We start from the raw sequence: 24,399 nt of genomic DNA, 5'->3' as shown, positions 1-24,399 counted from the left end.
CTAACATATGCCTTTGCTGTGTGTGCTGTACAAGCTGTCCAGCTCCTGCAATAAAAATTTAGTCGGGCTGAGTTACAAGCACTGATATCCCTGTATGAATTTCAATAAAGCAGCCAAGAGCAGCTTTCTGTTGACATGCTGTGACTGGCTACAGCTAATCATATGGTATAGGCTATCAGGTACCATGTGATAGCTGTGGGCCAATAAAAGCTTCACAACAGAAAGCAAGCGGTCATAAATGGAACGCATGACTGACTGTATTATAATCATGTGATCACTATGAACAATCATACCAATCACATGATAACACCCCAGATACAGAGCTCCGTGCTTGACCATGCACAGGATGGAGGCGCACCAGTGCACGTGCCAGGCAATGTACCAGTACGTCACCTGGCACTGACTGTACCACCTGTCTGCACGTCTAATGTCAATCTTCTAGTGCAGGCAATTAGCGGAAGCAGAAAATGGTTTAATTGTTATTAAGGTGCTTATTTTCTAGTCCGCATTTGTCAAAAATTGTGAAAACGCTAAATAAAATGTTTTTTAAACATTTTAATGAAAATAACATTCCAAGACATCAACACGCATAATACTCAAATTAGAAAAAACAGTTCACATCTCCAGTTCTGCTAAATTCAGTCACTTATTTGCCTTTCTTAAATTTCCCTGATGGGGTGCCCGTGGTTTTTGCCTTCTTTTTTGCTGAGCCTTTAACATCAATCTCTTTCCTTTTGGTGGAGCTGATGGAACCAGTCACCTTGAAGAAGTCATCTAGTCTGCCTTGAGTACTACCATGGCGGTTCTTGGTCAGCTTCTTGGCACCATTACGGATCCGGTCCTCGTTGAACTGCTTTTCACCACACATAAAGGCCACCAGGCCTTCGTCATCTGGGTCCTGCCACTTCAGCTCTATATTATTTAGGTCAACCACCTCAGGCTCTAAAAAAAGCTGACGAGCTTCTTTGTATAACCAGTTTTCTGGAACAGGGTACTTCTTCAGGTCTATGTTATCTAGGACCTCTTCAATGCTCCTGTGCTGTCTTATCAGTTCTATCGCTCTCTTTGGGCCAATCCCTCTGATGGTCTCACAGTAATCACAGCCTAGCAATATACAAAGATCTATAAACTGCTCTTGTGTGATTCCTATATCCTCTAGAGCACGACTGAGGTGAAATTCCTGAATAGGCAACTTTTTGGCCTCACTAGCCATGAGATGACGGAGCAACAGTGGAGTACCAAAGGTCAATGCATCCATATCTTCAGTTGCAGCTGCATATACCTTTCCAGCTTTCACCAAAGCAGCACAGGTAGCTTCTGCCTCACATGGTGCATCCACATATGGAATACCCATTAGGCTTAGCAGTTTCTTGCATTCCTCATTATGTTGCTTTGTGACCTTTACAAGTCTCTTGTTGAACTTTTCAATGTTCTCCACCTCTCCTGCCTCTTGGGCAGCTTCAAGTTGCTTCTCAGCCTCTGCCCTCCTTTCAGTACGTTTGGCCAGCTCACCTGACTTCAGGTGAGGAGGCTTTCCATCAAACACATACACTGGCTTGATGCCATTCTCAACCATGCGAATTGTACGATAGAACATGCCCATTAGGTGGCTGGTGGTTTCACCTTCCTCATTCTGAAGCATATTTCCATCCTGACGTACAGCAATAAGGAACTGGTAGATGCACATAGAGGCATCAACAGCCACTTTGCGCCCAAAGTAACTTTTTATGTCATTTTCTTTTATGGCTCCACGGGCCACATCAGCAATCAGTTTAGTAAGACCTTGAATTCCCATTGTATTGCCAGGTACAATTTAAAAGGAAAAATGAGCAGCAATATAACGTATTGATGCACAACCTGAAATGAAAGAGGACAGCTGTGAGATTGCAGTGGAAATACATTTAGGTCAGTCTTATGTGACTACACGACACTCCAAGTCATTTCAAAACAAGAGAAACAATGAAAAAGTAAGATTACTCAGGTCCACACACTTACTTACACACCATATACAAGTTTGGAAATGCATTGAGGGGAATTTATCAAAACTTGAGCATCCAGAATCTAAAACAGCTGTGCATGGTAACCAGCTTCTAGCTTTCATTTTTAAAAGTTAAATGAACAAGTTGAAGATAGACACGTCAGACCCCTACTTAAAAAGCCCTCATTGGCCCCATCCAATCCTAACAACCTACGCCCCATCTCCTTGCTCCCCTTCTTATCCAAACTCCTCGAACGTCTGGTCTACAACTGACTGAGCGTCCACCTTGCTGAGAATAGCCTTCTTGATCCCCTTCAGTCTGGATTTCATCCTCAACACTCCACGGAAACTGCTCTCCTAAAACTAACAAACGATCTACTAACAGCCAAAACCAATCAACATTATTCTGTACTCCTACTCCTGGACCTCTCTGCTCCCTTTGATACGGTTGACCACCCCCTCCTCCTCACAAAACTCCACACGTTTGGTCTCTGTGACTGTACTCTTCGCTGTTCTCTTCCTACTTATCCAACCGCACCTTTAGCGTTTCTTACATCTCTACTTCCTCCTCTCCTCTTCCTTTCTCTGTTGGGGTCCCCCAAGGTTCTGTTCTTGGACCGCTCCTATTTTCAATCTACACCTCCTCCCTGGGTCAACTGAGCCTCCCATGGCTTCCAATACCACCTCTATGTTGACAACACCCAAATCTATTTCTCTACCCCTCAGCTCACTCCCTCTGTCTCCTCACGTATCACTAATTTACTATCAGATATATCAGTCTGGATGTCACATCACTTCCTCAAACTCGATCTATCCAAAACCGAACTTATAATTTTTCCTCCCCCATATGCCGCTTCCCCTGACCTCACTGTCAAAATCGATGGCACAACCATAAGCCCATCCCCACATGCCAAGGTTTTAGGTGTAGTCCTGGACTCTGAACTCTCCTTCAAGCAACACATCCAATCACTGTCCAAATCCCACCGCCTCAACCTCTGCAACATCTCCAAAATACGCCCCTTTCTAACCAATTACACAACAAAGCTCTTAATTCACTTGCTGGTCATCTCTCGCCTCCACTACTGCAACTCTCTTCTCATTGGCTTACCTCTACATAGTCTATCACCTCTTCAATCCATCATGAATGCTGCTGCCAGACTCATCCACCTTACCAATCGCTGTCTGCTACTCCTCTATGTCAATCCCTGCACTGGCTTCCGATCAGCCAAAGAATTAAATTCAAAATACTAACAACTACGTACAAAGCCATCCACAATTTCACCCCTAGCTACATCACTAGCTTAGTCTTTAAATACCAACCTACTCGTTCTCTTCGTTCCTCACAAGACCTCCTGCTCTCTAGCTCCCTCGTCACCTCCTCCCATGCTCGCCTCCAGGACTTCTCCAAAGCCTCTCCAATCCTATGGAATGCCCTGCCCCAATCTGTCTGCTTATCTCCTACTTTGTTAGCTTTTAGACGATCCCTGAAAACCCTTCTCTTCAGAGATGCCTACCCCACCCACACCTAACAACTGTATTTTCATTTTATCCAACAGCTCATCCCCCAGTTATTACCCTTTGTTTCAACTTGACCCTCGCTTCTAGATTGTAAGCTCTAACGAGCAGGGCCCTCTAGGCCCTCCTGTATTGATTTGTATTGTAAGTGTACTGTCTGCCCTCATGTTGTAAAGCGCTGCACAAACTGTTGGCGCTATATAAATCCTGTATAATAATTAGGGCTGAAACAACTAATCGATTTATCGACAACAAATAGATTATGAAATTATTTGGTTACCATTTTCATAATCGATTAATTGGCCAGTAACAAAATGGGGTTAAAATTAATGAGTCTGATGATATTTACCAGATTGACCCTTTAAAAGTATATATATCTCCTAATGGTATATACAGTATCTCTCTCCTAATGGTATATACAGTATATCTTCTAATAGTTTATGCAGTATATAGCCTATAATATATACAGTATTGCTCTCCTCTAATAGTATATACAGTATATCTCTAATAGTATATACAGTATATATCCCCTTCAATATATACAGTATATCTCTTCTGTCTGTTATTCTTAGAGTGGATTAGATATTTTGCTCCCTAACCATATAGTTATTTATATTTACCACTGCATATAGAGATATTTAACCACTTGCCGCCCGCCCTATAACAGATACACGGCGGCAAAGTGGTTTCAAAATCCTGACCGGACGTCATATGACGTGATCAGGATTTTGAGCTGCTGCGCGCCCCCGGGGACGCGCATCGCGGCGATCGTTTTGCGGAGTGTCAGTCTGACACCCTGCAACTACGATCTCGGTAAAGAGTCTCCGACAGAGACTCTTTACCATGTGATCAGCCGTGTCCAATCACGGCTGATCAGTGTAAATAGAAAAAGCCGGTGATCGGCTTTTCCTCACTCGCGTCTGTCAGACGAGAGTAGAGGAAAGCCAATCGACTGAAACTGAAACAAAAAAAAAAATTGGTATTTTTTTTTGTTTAGCAAAAAATAAAAACCGTAGAAGTGATCAAATAACACCAAAAGAAAGCTCTATTTGTGGGGAAAAAATGATAAAAATTTCATTTGGGTACAGTGTAGCATGACCGTGCAATTGTCATTCAAAGTGCAACAGCGCTGAAAGCTCAAAATTGGTCTGGGCAGGAAGGTGTTTAAGTGCCCGGTATTAAAGTGGTTAAGAATAAATTGCCTTTTTTTTTTAAACTTTATATATTAAAGCGGTTCTTCACCCTAAAGGGGAAGTTCCGCTAATCTTATCCCTCCCCCCCTCCGGTGCCACAATCGGCACCTTTCAGGGGGGAGGGGGGTGCAGTTACCTGGATAATCCAGGTAACTGCACCCACTTCCGGCCAGACCGCCGCAGACCCCCGCAGACGCTCCGCCCCCCCCCGTTGTGTTCTGGGAAACACACAGTTCCCAGAGACACAGCGGGGGACCATAAGAGACGCGCAGCGCGACTCGCGCATGCGCAGTAGGGAACCGGGCAGTGAAGCCGTCATGATTCACTTCCCGATTCCCTGACAGAGGATGGCGGCGGTGGCAGCAGCGAGACGAGCGATCGCTCGTCATCTGCCGCCGACATCGCTGGAACCTGGGACAGGTAAGTGTGATTTTATTAAAAGTCAGCAGCTGCAATATTAGTAGCTGCTGGCTTTTAATATTTTTTTTTTAGGTGCAGCTCCTCTTTAACTAAATTATACACCACACTTTTATTTTAAGGTTATTAACCGAAACAACCGGTCAACTAATCGATTATGAAAATAATCGTTAGTTGCAGCCCTAATAATAATAGACACCGAATGGTTGCTATGCACAACTACTCCAGTTTTAATAAACTCCACGCCACGTGTTTGTTCAAAAACGTGTTTCATAATTTGTTCACTACATAATGGGGGAAATTAAAGAGGAAGTAAACCCTGGTGGGTTTACTTCCTCTTTGATTCCCTGCAAAGGTAAAGCATAATGGACTACTATGCATCGCATAGTAGTCCATTATGTGTCACTTACCTGACACAGGAGCCAGCGAAGTCACCGCTGTCCCCTGTAGTCCGGCGCATCCATCTTCTCGGTGGGTCTCGCTGCTCAGCCGCTGTCATTCGGCGAAGCCGCAATGACATCACTCCCGCGCATGTGCACGGGAGCCGCCACTCACGTAGACAGCGGTGCCTGTCTTTCGGCAAATATCTCCTAAACCGTGTAGATTAAGGCTTACCTGTAGGTCAAAGTGGTTTGTAAGGGTTTACAACCAGTTTATATATCCATATAGCTTATAGCTCATTTTCTTGGTATAGCAGCCACAGTCCGAGTACAAAAGCCTGTCCCTTTGTCAGCAGCTGTAGAAAAGCCCCTGGCCCGGAAGCTGTGGTCTCTCTGCAGCTAACACAAACCCTAATGAGTCACAGCTAGAGCTTTCCAATCAGCAAAGAGCATTGCAGAACCAGAGTTTTAATTCAGCATTGAGCATGACAGACATCTACGGAGAGATTATGGCTTTCTCAGAGAGCAAGGGTCCTTCTTGTAGTACACTGGCAAGGGACTGGATTTTCTACTCAGGGCTCTGATTTCTTTACAGTGGAATTAAACCCATTAATTTGGCAGCTAAAAAACCCTTTACATACAATGCTTTTGCCAGGAACATAACTGTCATATTTGCTTGCGTTCTCAACCAAACTGTCAAACCATCAAATACCTGGTGTCATAACTGATCACATGTGCAGTGCCAGGGCAATTGCAGATCAAACAAAGGCCAAGATACAGCTTCCTTGGCTGAAAAGAAAACCCTAGTGCCGCTTTAAAAAGAAAGCCAACTGACAGATTTTGAAATTGTTTTGCTTTAGAGCCCTTTCACACCGAGGGCGTTTTGCAGGAGCTATAGCATTAGAAATAGCACCTGCAATCCGCCCTCAAACTGCTGCACCATTGTCTCCAGTGTGAATGCCTGAGGACTTTCACACAGGAGCGGTGCGCTGGCAGGACGTCAGGAAAAGTCCTGCCAGCAGCTTCTTTAGAGCAGTGTGTTTCCCACTCCTCCCCATTGAAATCAATGGGGCAGCGCTGTAATACCGCCGACAAAACACCGCTATTGCAGGCGGTTTTAACCCTTTCTCGGCCGCTAGCAGGGGTAAAAGCGCCCCGCTAGCGGACGAAATGTGCTGCAAATCCAACGGTAAAACACTGCTAACTATAGCGGTCTTTTACCGCCGACACTATGGGCACAGCAGTGTGAAAGGGGTCTTAATGCACCTGGAATGTATTTTGTCGATTTACACTGAAAATTCAGTTTAGCTTTGGGCCCCCAGTCACGCCTGCCCACCGTGCTAAAGTGCCTTTTGTTCAGCACGTTCTTTGCAGGACTTGAATGGGCCATCTTACATGCACCAAAGAAGCTCACACACCTTTTTGGGCAAAGAGCATTCGGGTCATGTGAACGTTGTGATTCACAATGCTCTTGATCGCAAGTATGCATCAGGAGTTTTCCAGTGACTGCATGCTACTGTGCAGGGCTGCATATATGTGGCTGCTTAGCATGAAGGCCCATAAACAGAGGCTGCATATGTGCAGTCGGCCAGCATGAATAAGTGTCTCTTATAAAGAGAAAACCCCTCCACCATACCTGTGTATGTTAGCTATTGTACCCGTAGTACAGCCCGGAAACAGTAGAGCAAGTGGGAGTCTATTCCCGGAAGTGGGTGTAGATACCTGTATTATACAGGTATCTGCACCCCCCTCCCCCCTGAAAGGTGGGGGGGCGGTGATCACTTTTGGGTGGAACTCTGCTTTAAGATGAAAAACCTTCTTTTTTGCAGCAGCGCCACCTTATACTTACCCGACCCCACGAAATTCCCACAACACGAACGAGCATACCAGCTCCGGCCGGTGTCTCATGTCCTGACTGAATAGAGGGGCGTGACTCCCGCAGGAGTCTATTCCCGGAAGTGACTGAACTGACTGACAGGTTGATAGCATTGCAGCCATTGGCTCCCGCTGCTGCCAATCAAATCCAATGACGCAGGTACCGGGTTGAGTCCGGCATTCGTGTCTATGGATGCAAATGCTGGACTTGGGAGTGCGCCTGCAAGGTAACCCCCTTGGGAGATAGCTTCTACTAGGGGGTTATCTGATTTGGGGAGGAGCTGCGAGAGTTGTTGGGGGACCCCAGAAGAGGATGTTCAGGGCCATTCTGTGCAAATCCAGCTGCACAGTGGAGGCAAGTATGATGATGTTATATAAAAAAAAAAAAAAAAAAAAAAAACACAACACGATCCTTTACAACGACCTTAATCCCTTGTTGACATTGGAGCAATTGTCATGCAGCCTATTACTGGCAATGACACTGTTCCAATCGGTGCAGTGCTGACTTTGCAGCGCCGCACTGATTTGGAAAAGTAGTTCTTGCACTACGTTTAGTAATTTCAGGTGTCAATTTAACAGATCTCTGTGTATGAAACCGCACAGCTGTCTTACAAGTCACGCTGAAATGCAGCTTTTAAATTGTGTGATTTCACATGAAGTCGCAGGATTTCAAAGCTGCGCTCCATGTGAACGAGGGGCAAGGATCCGTTTATACCTGTGTGGTCCAGGAAAATAAGAAAAACGCAAGTCACGCTTGCAGTGTTTTTGTTAATGGCACACCGAATGTGGCTAGAAACTCATTTTGCCACGTGGTACAAAAAAAAACCCAAAACAACGCGATGCTCACCACCTGGAAGGAGCTTCTTTGGCGTGTTTTTTTTTGCACATAAGATAACCCAGTAGGCCCGATTCTCGCCTGCGTGTTCTGGGAGCATGGAACAAAGCGAGTGACGCTCGTAGCACCATTATATGTTAATGGACCCCAAATGCTGTTAAGCAACAGACAACAAAAATAAATAGTAGAAAGCGCATCTCCAGCTCTGGAGCGGTTTTGGTGCGTTTTTCCAAACATAGTGTGAATAGGCTGCCCTATGCGATTACACTGACGCAGACCAAAAAAAATAAGCGCAGTTTAGCGTGACACGGCGGTGTGAATGGGGCTCCAGTGGTCACCAGGCCTCAGGGACCCTCCTGTACACACCACAGTGACTGCCTGCTATGACAGACCTCCCCTCTCCAGGAAAGTTCTATGCTCAGTCATGTACACAGCACAGCGCCAACTACAGTAACCCCTGAGCACCTACACCAGCTCAGAAACGGGGTAGCCGGTCACTAAGGGTTACCGCACTGGACTCCACTTTACCGAATAACCCCCCGACCCACTCACCACGCTCTGCTCCCGCCTCAGGATTTTCGCGCGCTCACGCTACGTCCCTCCCTCCCACTAATCGCCCTGTCAGCGCGCTAGGACGCCGTGAGGACGCCGATTGGCTGAGCTGTCCAGATTCGCTTTGTCATTGGCCATTCACATTCCGGAAACGTCTCCATAATGTGATTGGAAAGAGAATTCCTGGAGCCGCCCTCTCATTGGATGAGGTTGGGTGACTGGCCTCTCAGCTAGCGCTCATGCGCATAACTACTATATTCCGCTCCCAGGAGTCAATGCGGTGACCTCTGACCCCGTTTTGATTGGGAGAGACGTGGCTGTGTCGGGAGAAGTGTCACCGGGAACATGGTGAGGAGGGGGGTTTGCGGGGGGGGCTGTGTGTGTTTTGTTACCCTCCGACGGGTGCGGGGCTGGTGGAGGGCATTCTTTCCTCATATTATAGTACAAGGAGCCACGAGTGTTCCCTGTGCGAGGAAACCTCTCCGGGGGACACTCCACACTGCCAGTATTCCTCTCCTTATGCACAATGCTCATTGTCTTGCTGTGCCGTATGCGTAGATCATGCGTGCAGAGTGATCGTTACGTGCACCTTGCAAGCAGATTGTTGCCTGGCTCCGTGCCTGCAGATCGATCGTTGCGTGCGCCTTGCACACAGATCGTTGCCTGGCTGCGTGCACTGTGCGCGCAGATCGATCGATGCGTGCGCCTTGCGCGCAGATCGTTGCCTGGCTGCGTGCGCCTTGCGCGCAGATTGTTGCCCCGGCTGTTTGCAGACCTCACAAAATGCCGGGTAGTATGTGAGTCGGCGCTTACTGAAAGCAAGTAGGAGGCATCAATAATTATAAAAAAAATAGTCCATGTAATCCGATGGGAAGATGTCAAAGTAGAAGTCACCAGATGGATGGCTCCACAGGCGGGTGAGGGGCGGCACATACAATCATCAGGAGCTCCTCAAACAGGAAATGGGGATTCCCTCAGATACAGACAAAAAACAGCAAAGGGAGGGCGCCAGGTGCATTGAGGGGAAAAAAGGTATTTGATCCCCTGCTGATTTTGTACATTTGCTCACTGATCCGTTTATAATTTTAACAGTGAGAGACAGAATAACAACAAAATATCCAGAAAAATGCATTTCAAAAAAAGTTATAACTTGATTTGCATTATAATGAGTGAAATAAGTATCTGATCTCCTATCAATCAGCATGATTTCTGTCTCCCAGGTGTCTTCTATACAGGTAACAAGCTGCGATTAGGAGCACGCTCTTAAAGGAAGTGCTCCATATCTCAGCTTGTTACCTGTATAAAAGACATGTGTCCACAGATGCAATCGGTCAGATTCCAATCTCTCCACCATTGCCAGGAGCAAAGAGCTATCCAGGGATAAGTTTGTAGACCTACACAAGGCTGGAATGGGCTACAAGACCATCGTCAAACAGCTTGGTGAGAGGGTGACAACAGTTGGTGCGATTATTTGTAAATGGAGGAAACCCAAAATAACTGTCAATCTCCCTCGGTCTGGGAAGCCATGCAAGATCTCAGCTCGTGGAGTTTCAATGATCATGAGAACGGTGAGGAATCAGCCCAGAACTACACTGGAGAATCTTGTCAATGATCTCAAGGCAGTTGGGACCATAGTCACCAAGAAAACAATTGATAACACACTACGCCGTGAAGTACTGAAATCCTTCAGCGCCTGCAAGGTTCCCCCTGCTCAAAAAAGCACATGTACAGGCCCATCTGAAGTTTACTAATGAACATCTGAATGATTCAGAGGAGAACTGGGTCATAGTGTTGTGGTCAGATGAGACCAAAATTGAGCTCTTTGGCATCAACTCACCGTGTTTTGGAGGAAGAGGGATGCTGCCTCTGACCCCAAGAACACTGTCAAAGATGGAGGTCGAAACATTATGCTTTGGGGGGTGTTTTTCTGCTAAGGGGACAGGACAACTTCACCACATCAAAGGGATGATGGGATGTCAAATATTGGGTGAAAACCTCCTTCCCTCAGCCAGGGCATTGAAAATGGGTTGTGGATTGGTATTCCAGCATGACAATGACCCAAAACACACGGCCAAGGCAACAAAGGAGTGGCTCAAGCAGAATCGCATTAAGGTCCTGGAGTGGCCTAGCCATTTTCCAGACCTTAATCCCATAGAAAATATGTGGAGGGAGCTGAAGGTTTGAGTTGCCAAACGTCGGCCTCGAAACCTTATTGACTTGGAGAGGATCTGCAAAGAGGAGTGGGACAAAATCTCTCCTGAGATGTGTGCAAACCTGGTGGCCAACTACAAGAAACGTCTGAGCTCTGTGATTGCCAACTAGGGTTTTGCCACCAAGTACTAAGTCATGTTTTGCGAAGGGGTCAAATTCTTATTTCAATCATTAAAATGCAAATCAATTTATAACTTTTTTTAAATGCTTTTTTTTATGGATATTTTTGTTGTTATTCTGTCTCTCACTGTTAAAATTAACCTACCATTTAAAATTATAGACTGATCATTTGTTTGTCAGTGGGCAAACATGCAAAATGGGTATGGCTTCCAATTTATTCAAGATATGCTGTATGGGGACCCAGACGGGAAGAGAACTAGGGACAAATTAGCGGAACATGTCTGGGGTTTGCATTACACGAAGACCCCACTTGCAGCCTTGGAATAATGGTCATCTGTGGCAGGCTCCACCTGGGACCCACAGGCCACCTTCACTTTCACTTCTTTTGGCTCAGTGATTGGTGGATCTAGAGGACACCGGCCCTGACACTTCCATGGTGCAGATCTCTGGATTTGGAGTTGGCAGGAAATCTCACATCCTGTAACTTCTGATCTCTGGATCTGTTTTTTATAGACTTGCCCTTTAAAGCCTGACACCAGCAATTTTTTTGTGATTGTTGAATTTCTTCTCTGGTTTTACTCTGATCAGTAATCGTACTGGGCAGACTTTTCTTTACTTCCTGTCCCTGTGATACCAGGAGAAAAAATGTAGGAGCAAGACACCTAGACAGACAATAGTAAAACCATTGTCAGATGTTCAAATGCTTCCCCACATGTATTTTATTTGTTCTGGTCTATGTTGCCATTGAAGAGCTTTCCCCTCATTTTCAGTCCCGGTTCACACTTGTGCGTGGTGCAAGATTGCATGTGATTCGCACCGCAGTCCAAATTGCATGTGATTTCAGCCATACAGATAGTATGCCCGATATTGCATCACATTTGGACCATAGTCGCCCAGGACCCTTTTTTTTGGTCCGCACCAGAATCCGATCGCATGGGTGTTCACACCCATATGATCCGATTCATGTCCGAACTGTCAGTTCGGATTGCAACATGCGAGCTGAAATGGGGGTGTCATTAACATTGTATTGACACTCCTATCAGTTCGCATATGGCAGTGTGAACTGCCGTGCGATGCAGGAACCCGCAGTGGATTCGCAGGGTTCCTGCATTGCACAAGTGTGAACCGAGCCTTAGTCCTGACAGGAAATCGGGGGACATTTCCTAAACGGGGAAAATGTAAGTAAAAATCAAACGGAGGCTCCAATCCTTCTCTGTTCTATTCAGAAACAGAATGCAATGTTTTTTTGACTGGTTGAGCTTTAGTGTTTAAAGTGTAAGTTCACCTCTACAGAAAATCAAGGCAGTAACGCTGGACCCCACCCCCTTGTCCCAGTGTAATTACAATGCCCCTCGTGCATACACGCTATGAGGTACGGATAGGAGATTAAGCCGTGGGGATTTCAAATCCCCAGACCGGTAAAGTGGCATCGCAGAGCCTGACAGCGAGGGATCGAGGGACACTGGTACAGCGGGGCGAGGAGGAATGGGGGTCCAGTGTAAGGTCACCTTTTATATAGATTTTCTGTAAGGCACCTTTCACACTGGGGCGGTGCGTGCACCAGCGATAAAATGGAGCTATTTTTAGTGGCAGTATTTGGGCGCTTTACCCCCCCCCCCCCCCTGCTAGTGGCCGAGAAAGGATTAAAACCATCGCCAAAGTACTGCTGCAGCTGCGCTTTGCCGGCAGTATAGCCGCTCTACCCCATTTATTTCAATGTGAAGGAGCGGTATACACACCGCTCCAAAGATTCTGCTAGCAGGACTTTTATTTTTGCCATCCTTCCAACACACCGCTCCAGTGCGAAAGCCCTCGGACTTTCACGCTGGAGTGTGAGGAGCGGCTCTTTCAGGGCGCTTTGCAGGTGCTATTTTTAGCGCTGTAGCGCCTACAAATCGCCCCAGGTGAAAGGGGTCTAAAGTTAAATTTATACTTTAAAGTGATTGTAAAATCTTGTTTGTTATTTTTATAGGACAAAAAATGTCACACTTGCCTGCTGTGTGGAGTGGATTTGCACAGAGAAGCCCAGATCCTCCTCTTTTCTGGTCCCTCTTCGGTGCTCCTGGCCCCTCCCTCCTGTCGAGTGCCCCCACAGCAGCTTGCAATGGGTGGCACCTGAGCCAAGTCAAAGCTCTGTGTGTATATTCGGACACGGAGCTGTGGCCCTGTCCCCTCTCTCTCCTGATTGGCTGACTGACTTTGACACCACGGGATCCAATGGCGCAACTGCTGTGTTTCAGCCAATCAGGAGGGAGAGTCTCACGGGTATCTTGAAAGGCCGATAGAGATGGGGCTCAGGTAAATATTAGGGTGGCTGCTGCACACAGAAAGCTTTTTTTATCTTAATGCATAGAAGGCATTAAGATTTAAAAAAAAAAAAAGCCTTCTGACTTTACAACCCCTTTAGGTACAAACATTTAAATATATTCCTTGATGGCCACAAAGGATATGAATCCACTTAAGTGCACCCAAATGTCCAGATATTACCTTGTAAAAGCAGCAATGACAAATGCAACAATGCAGAAAACTACAGGAGGGGCAGGAGACGAGACCAGTCACCCTGCACAAGGAGAGAGATTATCTATTACAAGAAGGGGCGGGGACATCCTGGAATTCTGTTTTTTAATTGGTAAAATGTGTGTTTTTATGATTTACCGTAACTTTTTCTTTTTTTTTTCCTTCTCAAACTTTACATTTTCTGTTTTTCAGGAGTTGGAAGCAATGAGCCGATATACAAGTCCGGTGAACCCGGCAGTGTTCCCACACCTTACAGTTGTCCTAATGGCAATCGGGATGTTTTTCACAGCTTGGTTCTTTGTGTATCCTTTTAGTGCAGTATGACCTATCCGGAGGGCAGGGGAAGTGGCTTTACACCATATTACAGGTTATGAGGTGCAAATCTGTAACACACCTCTTCCTTTAGGGTGTCTTCACTCTGAATGGAGGAGCAATGGAGACCCATTTGGATAGCAACATTGTCCATCTGTGGGGAGGTTAGTGTTTCTTGTACTAGCAGATTTAGAAGGACTTGACTAACACGTGAAATCCGAATTCAGGCTAACACTTTATAAACAGTTACAGCAACATTTTATTTTTCCTTTTTGGGATAAAGGTTGATAAAAAAACAAATGCAAGCTGGTCATTGTAAGCACCCCTGTTAATGCTAAATGATTTGTGTCAACCCGCTACCTGCCGCTTGGGACAGTTTGGTCTGTTATAGGAAGTTGAAAAATTACATTTACTGGCTGGATTACCAGATGGAAATAAATGGAAAAGCCTAAAAAAGAAAAGGAATGCAGCTACCGCATTTATGGGTTGAAAAGCTGCAATATATTACATTTTTGGGAGGGTTTAATACCACTTTAAGCATCAAGAATGCTCACTGAAGATAATTATTCATCATAATTGCCTGGATTCTAAAATTGTGTCCACAGATTATTAGTGAAATAATCAGGCTAATTAACACCTTATAAATTGGTTATTCTCTTGATCTGATCATCACTTGTTATGGAAAAATGTAGCAGAAAATTAGCAAGTGAATTAGATGATCACTAAGTAGAACTATCACCTCTTATTAAAAAATCATTTAAAAAAAATGTGCTGCAGCAATTGAAGCAGTATTAAACCCAAAAACAAACATTTAATATATTGCAGATTTTTATCAAGAATGTCTTGGTTAATGTTTCTATTCATCCTTCCTTCAATGATTTTCCCACCTCCAAACTTCACTGTTGGTATGGGGGTGTTTTTGAGGTGATGTGCAGGGCCATTTGACCTCCAAGCAAGGTGTGTAATATGGCATCCAAAGAGTTAAATTTTGCTCTCTTCTGACCAGACCATATTCTCCCAGTATTTTACAGGCTTTATTAAATGTGTAGCAAACAAGCTTCAACATGCTTTTTTTTGGAAATGGAGTCTTGCGTGGTGAGCGTGCATACAGGCCTTGAGGGTTGAGTGCATTACTTATTGGTTTCTTTGGAACAATTGTATCTGCTAATTCCAGGTCTTTCTGAAGCTCTCAACAAGTAGTCCTTGGCTCTTTGACAAATTTTCCGATAATTCTTTTCACTCCTCTGTCAGAAATCTTGCGAGGGGCACCTGGTTGTGGCTGGTTTATGGCGAAATTATGTTCTTTCCACTTCCCGATTATGGCCCCAACAGTGCTCACTGGGACATTTAGAAATGCTTCTTTAATGCCATTAGTATGTTTTGCAACAATAAGCTTGCAAAGGTCTTAAGAGAGCTCTTGGCTTTTACCTATCATGACATGTTTCTTGTGTGACACCTTGGTACTGAGGCACTTTTTATAGACCATCAGTTGAAACTGAACCAACTGCTGCCCCCATTGTTGTTAAGGGAATCCAGCAGTGTAGCCTTACGGCTTCACGCCGGGAACGCTACTGCACTTACGTGAAGCTCCGTTCGTCATTCCTATTGGCCCGGCGACAGTGGAAAGGGGAGGGAGCCGGGCCAAGACCTCAATATCTGTGGCTGTGGCTCCCGGAAGTGGGGAAAAGGATATCTGTATCCTGTCGTCGCCCCCCCCGAAAGGTGCCAATTGTGGCACCGGAGGAAACAGATGAGCGGAAGTTCCACTTTTGGGTGGAATTCCCCTTTAAAGCTTTGGTTAACTAAAAAAAAAAAAAGATCCTGATGATATATAGCACAGTGCTTGTGCTGTGTAACTTGGCCTCCTGTAACACTTAAAAAAACCTGGCTGATCCTGCCTGGTTCTGCCCGCTGCCCTGTAAACTGACCACGGTGTATCATGGCTGCTGAGCCCTGACACCATGGTCAGTTTACGTGCCTCCATCATCCGTGACTCTCCTGTGTCCTCCTCTCCCTCACCGCTACAAACAGTGCTGTATACAAGGGGTTAAAGCAAACACAGCTGCTGAAGTCTTGAACTTGATGTAATTTTTAATAGCCACCGAAGGGCTTTCAGATAAAATTAGAATTTCTCTTATATTCACCGACCGACACAGCTCCTCTCTACAACTAAATGGGTTTGTTAGCCTGTCATTAGGAGAACTAGGCAAAATTGTAACACAATACACAGAGCTTTCAGTCCCGCCTCAGGGGCGGACCCTGTGCTAACAACCCTCCCCGCTGCCCCAGCAGACTCCGTTTTTATTTTGCCTAGTGAAGGAGAAGGACCTAGGAACCCCGCGGGCCCTTTGGTCCATTTTTTTTTGTTGTTGCTAAAATAGAGGCGGTGCGTGGAAGGAAAGGTGCGCGTAAAAGGCCCCAAGCCCCCCCCCCGGGAGAGCTCTGATGCAGACTCGGGCCCTGCTGCGGCTGGTGACCCCTTTTGGGTCCCGCAAGGCAGCACGTTCACCCAAGGTGTTCCCGTATTTGACTTATTTTGACAAGTTCATCTACAGGGAATGGGGTCGGCCGCAAAACAATGCAGTGCTTTTCCCCTTTGAGGAAAGCCTTCTCAAGAAATGGTCGGCTCCTCCAGTTGTGGACCCCCCTGTATCTAGGTTAAATAAAGTAACCATGATCCCAGTTGAGGGGACTCCTGCATTCAAGGATCCCACGGATAGGAAGGCCGAAGCGGTGGCTCATTCCTTGTTTACGGTTGTGGGGTCAGCCGTACGACCAGTACTGGCATCCGCACTGGTGTCGCAGACACTGACTGAGTGGGCAAAGCTTTTGCACTGCGAATTGGGAGAGCAAAACGCCTCCCCTGTCAGCGTGGAACTAGCAGACCAACTAGTGCAAGGCCTCAAGTACGTTTCTGACGTGGCCCTGGATACTCTTCCCCTGTTATCCAGGGCTTCAGTGTCAGCTATGGTGCTGAGGCGCCTGATTTAGCTTCAATGCTGGTCTGCTGACCAGGCATCCAAGAAAGCCCTGACGGATCTTCCCTTCCTTGGCGACCGGCTCTTTGGAGCTTCGTTGGATGACATTATTAAAAATGCCACGGGTGTTGAGTACACTACTCCCACAGGCCAGGAAGGCTAAGGAGCCACGCCGCAGGCAAGGGCGTGCTTTTTCCGCTCACAAGTGGCTTTTTCGTCCGCCTAGTGCTTCGACAAAACCTTCCCAGGACGTCCACGGACGGTCAAAAGCGTCCCTGGAACCGCAAGCCTACAAACAAAAGTGCTACTGCATGAAGGTTTGCCCCCACCCACATATCGGGTGGGGGGGTCACCTTCGGGAGTTTGCATCCCGGTGGACCTCCCGGTTATCCGACCAATGGGTCTGCGACCTGATTTCCACAGGCTACAAGATAGAGTTTCTCTCTTGGCTGCCGAACAGATTCTTCCCCTCCAGCATACCCGCATCCCTGGTTCGCCGGGAGGCCCTGTTAGGGGCGGTAAGGGACTTGCTGAATCAGGGGGTGATTATACCAGTTCCAGAATTGGAACGCTTCCAGGGGTTCTACTTCAATCTGTTTGTGGTTCCCAAGAAGGAAGGGGTACATCCAATCTTGGACTTAAAAGCCCTCAATCACTTTGTAAAAGTGCAGAGGTTCAGAATGGAATCAGTTCACACAGTAGTCGTTGCACTCCATCAAGTGGACTCCCTGGCGTCCTTGGACATCCAGGATGTGTACCTGCACATACCCATATGCCTTCAACATCAAAGATTTCTGCGTTTGGCAGTCGGGGAAGCCCACTTCCAGATTGTGGCTCTTCATTTTGGCCTGACATCAGCCCCCCGAGTCTTTACCAAAGTACTGGCTCCAGTATTGGCGTTGCTGCGGGATCGCGATGGTGGGTTACCTAGACGATCTCCTCCTGAGAGCATCTTCCGTCTCAGAATTGGAGGAGGATGCGGCGATCACCATGCAGACTCTGCGTGAATTTGGGTGGCTGTTGAACCTAAAGAAGTCGGTGGTTGTACCGACCCAGCGTCTGGACTACCTGGGTTTACTATTGGACTCCAGGGAAGCGAGGGTCTTTCTCCCCTCAGACAAATTGCAGACTTTCAGATCTGCGGTCAAACTACTGATGAACCGCAAGTGGTCGTCTCTCCACTTTTGCATGCGAGTACTGGGGCTCATGGTAGCCTCCTTCGAGGCAGTACCTTATGCCCAGTTCCACACCAGAGTCCTGCAGAAGGAGATTTTGACAAAATGGGACAAATCTCCATTGCTCCTGGATCGACAGGTACAGGTGAGCCAGAGCCAGCCAGTTAGGGACTCTCTGATCTGGTGGTTGAGGTCCCCTGTAGGGCTGAAACAACTAATCGATTATGAAATTAATCGATTACTATTTTCTTAATCGATTAATTGGCCAGTAACATAATGGGTTAAAAAACCCCTGAATTGAGCCCTTTATAATACAAAAATAGCAAATGATTGCTACTGTAAATATTACTTTCACTGTTCTACAGTAAAAAAATGAACCCCTTTCAGTAGCGATTATCTGCTTTTTTTCTACCATAAAGGGTACTTTACTAAACGCCTTAGACCTGGTTCACATCTATGTGTTTTTTGGTGCTTTTTTCAGAAATGCACTACAGTTCATTTACATGGTTTCCTATGGGAGAAGTTCACATCTGAAAGGGTCAGGGACTTTTAACGCAAAATGTTGCTTTATTGGTTCAATATACTTCAATGGAGAAGCTGCAGAAAAGCATGTAATACGTTTTTGCAGCAATTTGTGTTTTTTAATCTGCCCCAAAAAAATGCAAAAATGGTAATTGCAGTAAAATCATGTGTGCAAAAATCAAAACGCACAGCAAAAGGCACTGCAGAAACAGATCAAAAGCAAACTGCATAGGTGTATACTGAGCCTTATGCTGGTCACACAGATCAATTTTCAGGAGAGAATATTCAGACGAAAAATCTTTGTACATTCGCTGAATGAAAGAATTTTTCCTTGAAATTTTCACTTGTTTTTAAAATGAACGTAATATTTGAACGAAAACCACATACACTGTGTGAAAATTCCTTTTGACTAAGAAGTTTTCTATTATTATTTATTAAATTTTCCTGTCACTGTGGTTGATAATGAACATCAATTTGACCCACTTTTTTTTATAACTTTTTATGAAAATTATCGTTAGTTGCAGACCTAGTCCCCTGTGATTCAGTCCGGAAAATCCTTCCTTCCTCTGAAATGGTCAGTGATCACTATGGACGCCAGTCTATCAGGCTGGGGTGGAGTGATGGGAATTCAGTCGGCTCGGGGGCCTCTGGTCGACAGAAGAATCCAAGTTGCCGATCAATCTGCTCGAATTGAGAGCAATTAGGCTGTGCCTCCACACATGGTGAACGTGTCTTCAAGGCAGTCCGACCAGGTTACAGTCAGACAACGCCACGGCTGTGGCGTACATAAATCACCAAGGGGGAACAAGAAGCTCAGCCGCTGCTCGGGAAGTCGTTCACATGCTTCGGTGGGCAGAGCGACACGTTCCGACCCTGTCAGCCATTTACATCCCGGGGGTGGAAAATTGTCAGGCGGACTGTCTTCGTCGACAGATGCTGCACCCAGGAGAATGGGCATTGCATCCGGAGATATTCAGAGGGTTGTGCCTGAAATGGGGCACACCAGATGTGGATCTATTGGCCTCCCGCCTCAACCAGAAGGGGCCGAGATTCGTGTCCAGGACAAGAGATCCGTGGGCGGACGCGTCAGATGCGCTAGTGGCTCCATGGGATCAGTACCAGCTGATCTACGCCTTTCCTCCGCTAAAACTGTTGCCACGCCTGCTGTGCAGAGTGGAAGCCGAGTGAATCCCGGTAATCCTGGTGGCCCCAGATTGGCCTCAGCGGCCCTGGTGTGTCTGGTGGCAGGCGCTCCCTGGTGACTGCCGCTGCGAGAGGACCCCCTATCTCAAGGTCCAATCTTTAACCCTGCTTTACCATCGCTGGCTTTAACGGCATGGCTGTTGAGAGCCAGGTGCTGAGGAACCGGGGTCTGTGATTCCAACTATGTTGAGGGTGCGGAAATCTTCCTCAAGGAAGATATACCATTGTACCTGGAAGGCCTATATCTCCATGTGTGAGGAGAAAGGGTGGCATCCGCGCTCCTTTTCTATATCCAGGATCCTGCTGTTTCTTTAGTAAGGTGTAGACCAGAAGTTGGCGTTAAGCACCATTAAGGGGCAAATTTCAGCTCTGGCTGCATTATTGGGGAGGGATACAAGCTTGAGTTTACTCACAATGCCCCCAGAAGATATTTCATCACTGGTCAAACTCTTATTGGCAGAAATTACAAAACCAGGAGCCAAGATTCAGTTCCTCTAATCTTTCCTCATAGCAGAGTTCCTCCATGCCTCTTTATCAGTTTGGTTGCCCTTCTCTGCACTTTCTCCGGTTCCCTGCTATCCTTTTTGAGAATTGGTGCCCAAAACTGAACTGCATATTCCAGATGAGGCCTTACTAATGATTTGTACAGGGATAAAAATGTATCTCTCTCTCTCTGGAGTCAATACCTCTCTTAATACAAGAAGGGACTTTGCTGACTTTGGAAACCGTTGCTTGGCATTGCATGCCACTATTGAGCTTATGATCTACCAAAACCCCCAGATCCTTCTCCACCATTGATTCCCACAGCTGTACTCCCCCAAGTATGTATGATGCAGGAATATTTTTGGCCCCCAAGTGCATAACTTTTACATTTATCAACATTAAACCTCATTTGCCACTTAGTTGCCCAATTAAACAGAGCATTGAGGTTGGCTTGTAAATTGGAGACATCCTGTAAGGACGTTATTTCACTGCATAGCTCAATGTCATCTGCAAAGACAGAAATGGTACTTTTAATCCCAGACCCAATATCATTTATAAAGATATTAAAAAGTAAGGGTCCCAACATAGAACTTTGTGGTACACCACTGATAACCTTAGACCATTCAGAGTATGAGTCATTAACCGCTCACTGGGCCAGGAGAAATTTACAGACAAGTAGGATATTTATGACAGAAGAGACAGACCCTATTGGTCTCTTCTGTCATAAACCCCTTCTCCCTGCCTTTCAAATAGTCTAAAATCAGGAGGAGGACTGGAAGAAAATGACAGTTCCTGTGTCCAATGAGGGCGCTGACAGTACACCTCTAGAGCACAGCACTTGCCAGGTAAGTCTTTCATACTAGTCCATTATGGCTAATCAATCGGATTTTCCAACAACAAAACCTTGGATTTTGTTCAAAGGGTGTTGGCTCAAACTTGTCTTGCATACACACGGGCACACAATTGTTGACCAAAAATTCCAAATGTGAGAACGCGGTGACGTACAACACGTACGATGAGCCAAGAAAAAGGAAGTTCAATGACCAGTGCGGCTCCTTCTGCTTGATTCAGAGCATGCGTGAACTTTTGTGCAATGGACTTGTGTGCACACAATCGGACTTTTCAATAAGTTTTGTTGTCGAAAATTTGAGAACCTGCTTTCAAACATTTGTGTGCGGCAATTCTGACAGCAAATGTCCAATTGCGTGTATGCAGCATTAAAACTCAAGTGGAATAATTGTAAAAAATTACGGAAGTTTAATTCCATTTTAAAGCCAAAACAGGTGTGTGTGTGTGTGTGTGTGTGTGTGTGTGTGTGTGTGTGTGTGTATAATATATATTGCTCATGAATCCTCTGTTAACCTGCAAATAAAACACTTTTATGGCCAGATAATCCATTGATCTACTACCCCCCCACCCCCCCTTTAGCAATGATGTGAACACCTTGTGACAGGTGCCAGAGGATGGCTGGATCATGTCTAATCCCCAGTATTTATAAGCAGATATTAATCTGTCAGATCAACAGATTGTACCAGGTACAATCTATATTTAAATTTCAAAGTATATATTCATAGCAATCTATATAGGTTGGTTTTCTCCTGTGTTGTCTTCCTTAATGCATACTTGTAGGTATGAGGTGACATCCACAAAATACACTAGAGACGTGTACAAGGAGCTGCTAATCTCACTGGTAGCCTCACTCTTCATGGGTTTTGGAGTCTTGTTTCTACTCTTGTGGGTTGGAATCTACGTGTGACCATCGGGGTAAGAAGAGTTGTATGAAAATAAATAATAATAAAAAATTAATAAATAAAAGTATTTATGAAAAATAGTAGATCAGGGTGAAAATTGCATTAACCTGTTCATCATTGCTGCTTATTCATTTGTTCTTGCAGTTATGCAAGTTAATTATGCAACTAATATTTAAGGGGACTATATCTAGGTAAGGTTTATATATTGTATGGAACCTGTCAGAATAGATACATGAGACTGCCATTGCTGACTTGGTTTTTAAGTTTTAGACTCCAAGGCTGTCTTCCTAATTCTTGCGTCATTACTTAAAGTGTTACTAAAACACACAACCGTAAAATCGGTCTGTATATGTAAGGCATGCTTGTTATACTCACTGTGGAACCTAAGGGGTTATTCCTCTGCATTCTGCAAAAAAAGCTGTTTAATCCTGTCTTCTCTAGTCCTCCCCTTTGTTTACTGTCCCCATGTGATCAGATCAGGGCCGATCAGCACTGTCAATGCCGGGTCAGGGGTCATGCAGCCTCATATGACACTCGGAGGAGAATGAAAATTCTTCCAACAAGCTTTAACCATACACTGATAGAAGTCACAAGATTGCTATATACTGCCGATTAGAATAGGTATTTAGCAGTTTATATTTACTAAAATAATTGAACGTCCATGTTCTGTGTACTGTGGGAGACCAAATATAGTGAATGCAGGGTCCTGGGTTTAGTAACACTTTAATGGTTCTCTGAACTTGAACAAGCTTGCAGGTCGGTGTTCTGGTACTTCTTACTCTCCTTTGTGCTTGTAGTAGCAGTGATATGAATGGCAATGCTTGGCACAATGGCAGCTCCCATGTTTCTTTCTTGACAAATTCCTCTTAAAGTAATCATTTAAGCCATGTGTTATCTGTTACAGTGGGTAAGGAATGTTCTAGTTAATTTAATTGAGGAAACAAACAGCTGGTGCACTCTTAAAGGGCCTGTGCAAACTAAATGTTAAAATCCATTTTAGGAGATTGCAAAATCTTTAACTACCCTGTTACAAGGGCATGTGCTCCAAAAAGGGTATAAGATGGGGGATGCACTTTGTGCCCCTCTGACACAGACTTCGTTAGAAAGCACAGCTGCCGACGCACTGGCCATTGATTTCAATGGCAGGGGCGGTTTAGAAGCGCTAAATTCAGCGCTCCCGCACTGCGCGAAAGATGCTGCTTGCAGGACTTTTTTTCCCTGTCCTGCAAGCGCACTGCAGAAGAGGCAGTTTTCAGGTGCTATTTGTTTAGCACAAAAGCACCTGTAAAATACCTCGGTGTGAAAGTAGCCTTGCAATAATTTTCGCTGCTATCGATGGAGGTTAAACTGGCTATCCATTGATCGAAATTTGGCTGGTTCAGAATGGACTGGCTGAATTTCAATCCATGTATGGACAGCGAAGTTGTCCAGAAGTCAATCAACCAGCTGACGTCTGTACAAATGCCCAATTGGATTTTTTCCAGTTAGGTTCACATCTACACGGCCATGTGGGGCACGGTTCGCGTGTGCACGACAGCCCGTTCATTTGAATGGGCTGCTGTGCCCTGTGAAACGCAGAAAAGAAGTCCCTGCACTACTTTGGAAATCACAGCCCGCATGGGAAATATGAGTACGTTGCCATTTCCAGTGTGGGTGCGATTTCCAGTCAGGTGGCGTGCCGTTAGGATTAATGGCACCCGCCTGAGGGTCCCACATTTCACTGTGTGATTAGTTGCAGATGCAGGAATTTGTGAGGGTCCTGCAGCGGAAGAACCCACATGGGTATGAACCTTATGAACCTAGCCTCAATCAACTCCGCAGACTATAGCTAGCGGTGCTGATCAGTGTATTCTGACAGCCGGGAAATCTCCTCACAGAGGGGAGGATTTCTCCATCCACCTCGAAACAGTGGGAGACCCAGGATATTGACATTTCAGGAAGTGTCAGCTTCGCAGTGAATATCTCTGAAGCTGAATAGCAGCTCAGAGAGTGTGTGTGTGTGTGTGTGTGTGTGTGTGTGTGTGTGTGTGTGTGTGTGTGTGTGTGTGTGTATAAAAAGTATATTATATTTTATAATACATTTTGGTAGACTATATGTCCCATTGTGTTAACAGAAATTTTTTATATTTTTTTTTTCAGGTCCCTGTTGAAGGGGTGATATATTTTGAATATTTTTTTTTTTTTTTTTTCTGCCAAGAATTCGGGGACCATTACAGGCTGAGAATATTGGTATCATTGCACTGTCAATTCTATCATGGAGATTTCTTTTTTTTTTTTTCTTTCATAGCAAACCGTTCAGTCACAATAAAACACTTTATTGTTAAAGGTGGCCTATAATTTGTATTTCTTCTCAAATCTTGTTTCTTTTTCTACAGATGCACA

General features: G+C 45.5%; 2 protein-coding genes across 2 annotated transcripts; one reads left to right on the top strand and one right to left on the bottom strand.

Moving 5' to 3' along the window:
• Positions 1 to 540: 540 nt before the first annotated feature.
• Positions 541 to 8,885, bottom strand: FEN1 (flap structure-specific endonuclease 1). Its single transcript, XM_077460768.1, has 2 exons — positions 8,746 to 8,885; positions 541 to 1,857 (listed from the first exon to the last, which is right to left on the bottom strand). Exon 2 carries the CDS (start codon positions 1,793 to 1,795, stop codon positions 647 to 649), a length of 1,149 nt encoding a protein of 382 aa, XP_077316894.1. The 5' UTR covers positions 1,796 to 1,857; positions 8,746 to 8,885; the 3' UTR covers positions 541 to 646.
• A 54-nt stretch (positions 8,886 to 8,939) lies between these two features.
• On the top strand, positions 8,940 to 24,342 carry TMEM258 (transmembrane protein 258). Its single transcript, XM_077460769.1, has 4 exons — positions 8,940 to 9,093; positions 13,786 to 13,895; positions 21,896 to 22,030; positions 24,157 to 24,342. The coding sequence occupies exons 1-3, from the start codon at positions 9,091 to 9,093 to the stop codon at positions 22,020 to 22,022; spliced, it is 240 nt and encodes a 79-aa protein (XP_077316895.1). The 5' UTR covers positions 8,940 to 9,090; the 3' UTR covers positions 22,023 to 22,030; positions 24,157 to 24,342.
• Positions 24,343 to 24,399: the final 57 nt, after the last annotated feature.

This window comes from Lithobates pipiens, unplaced genomic scaffold (assembly GCF_037356315.1).
Source record: "Lithobates pipiens isolate NorthernLeopardFrog02 unplaced genomic scaffold, aLitPip1_a1.2 Scaffold_10, whole genome shotgun sequence".
Lineage (NCBI taxonomy): Eukaryota > Metazoa > Chordata > Amphibia > Anura > Ranidae > Lithobates > Lithobates pipiens.
The sequence above is the reverse complement of the archived record's forward strand: the minus strand, read 5'-3'. Positions and strand labels throughout refer to the sequence as shown.

Coding starts and splice junctions, on each gene's coding strand:
- FEN1 (XM_077460768.1), bottom strand. CDS start 1,795: ATGGGAATTCAAGGTCTTACTAAACTGATTGCTGATGTGGCCCGTGGA.
- TMEM258 (XM_077460769.1), top strand. Junction 13,896..21,895: donor TTCACAGCTTGGTTCTTTGT/GTATCCTTTTAG, acceptor GCATACTTGTAG/GTATGAGGTGACATCCACAA.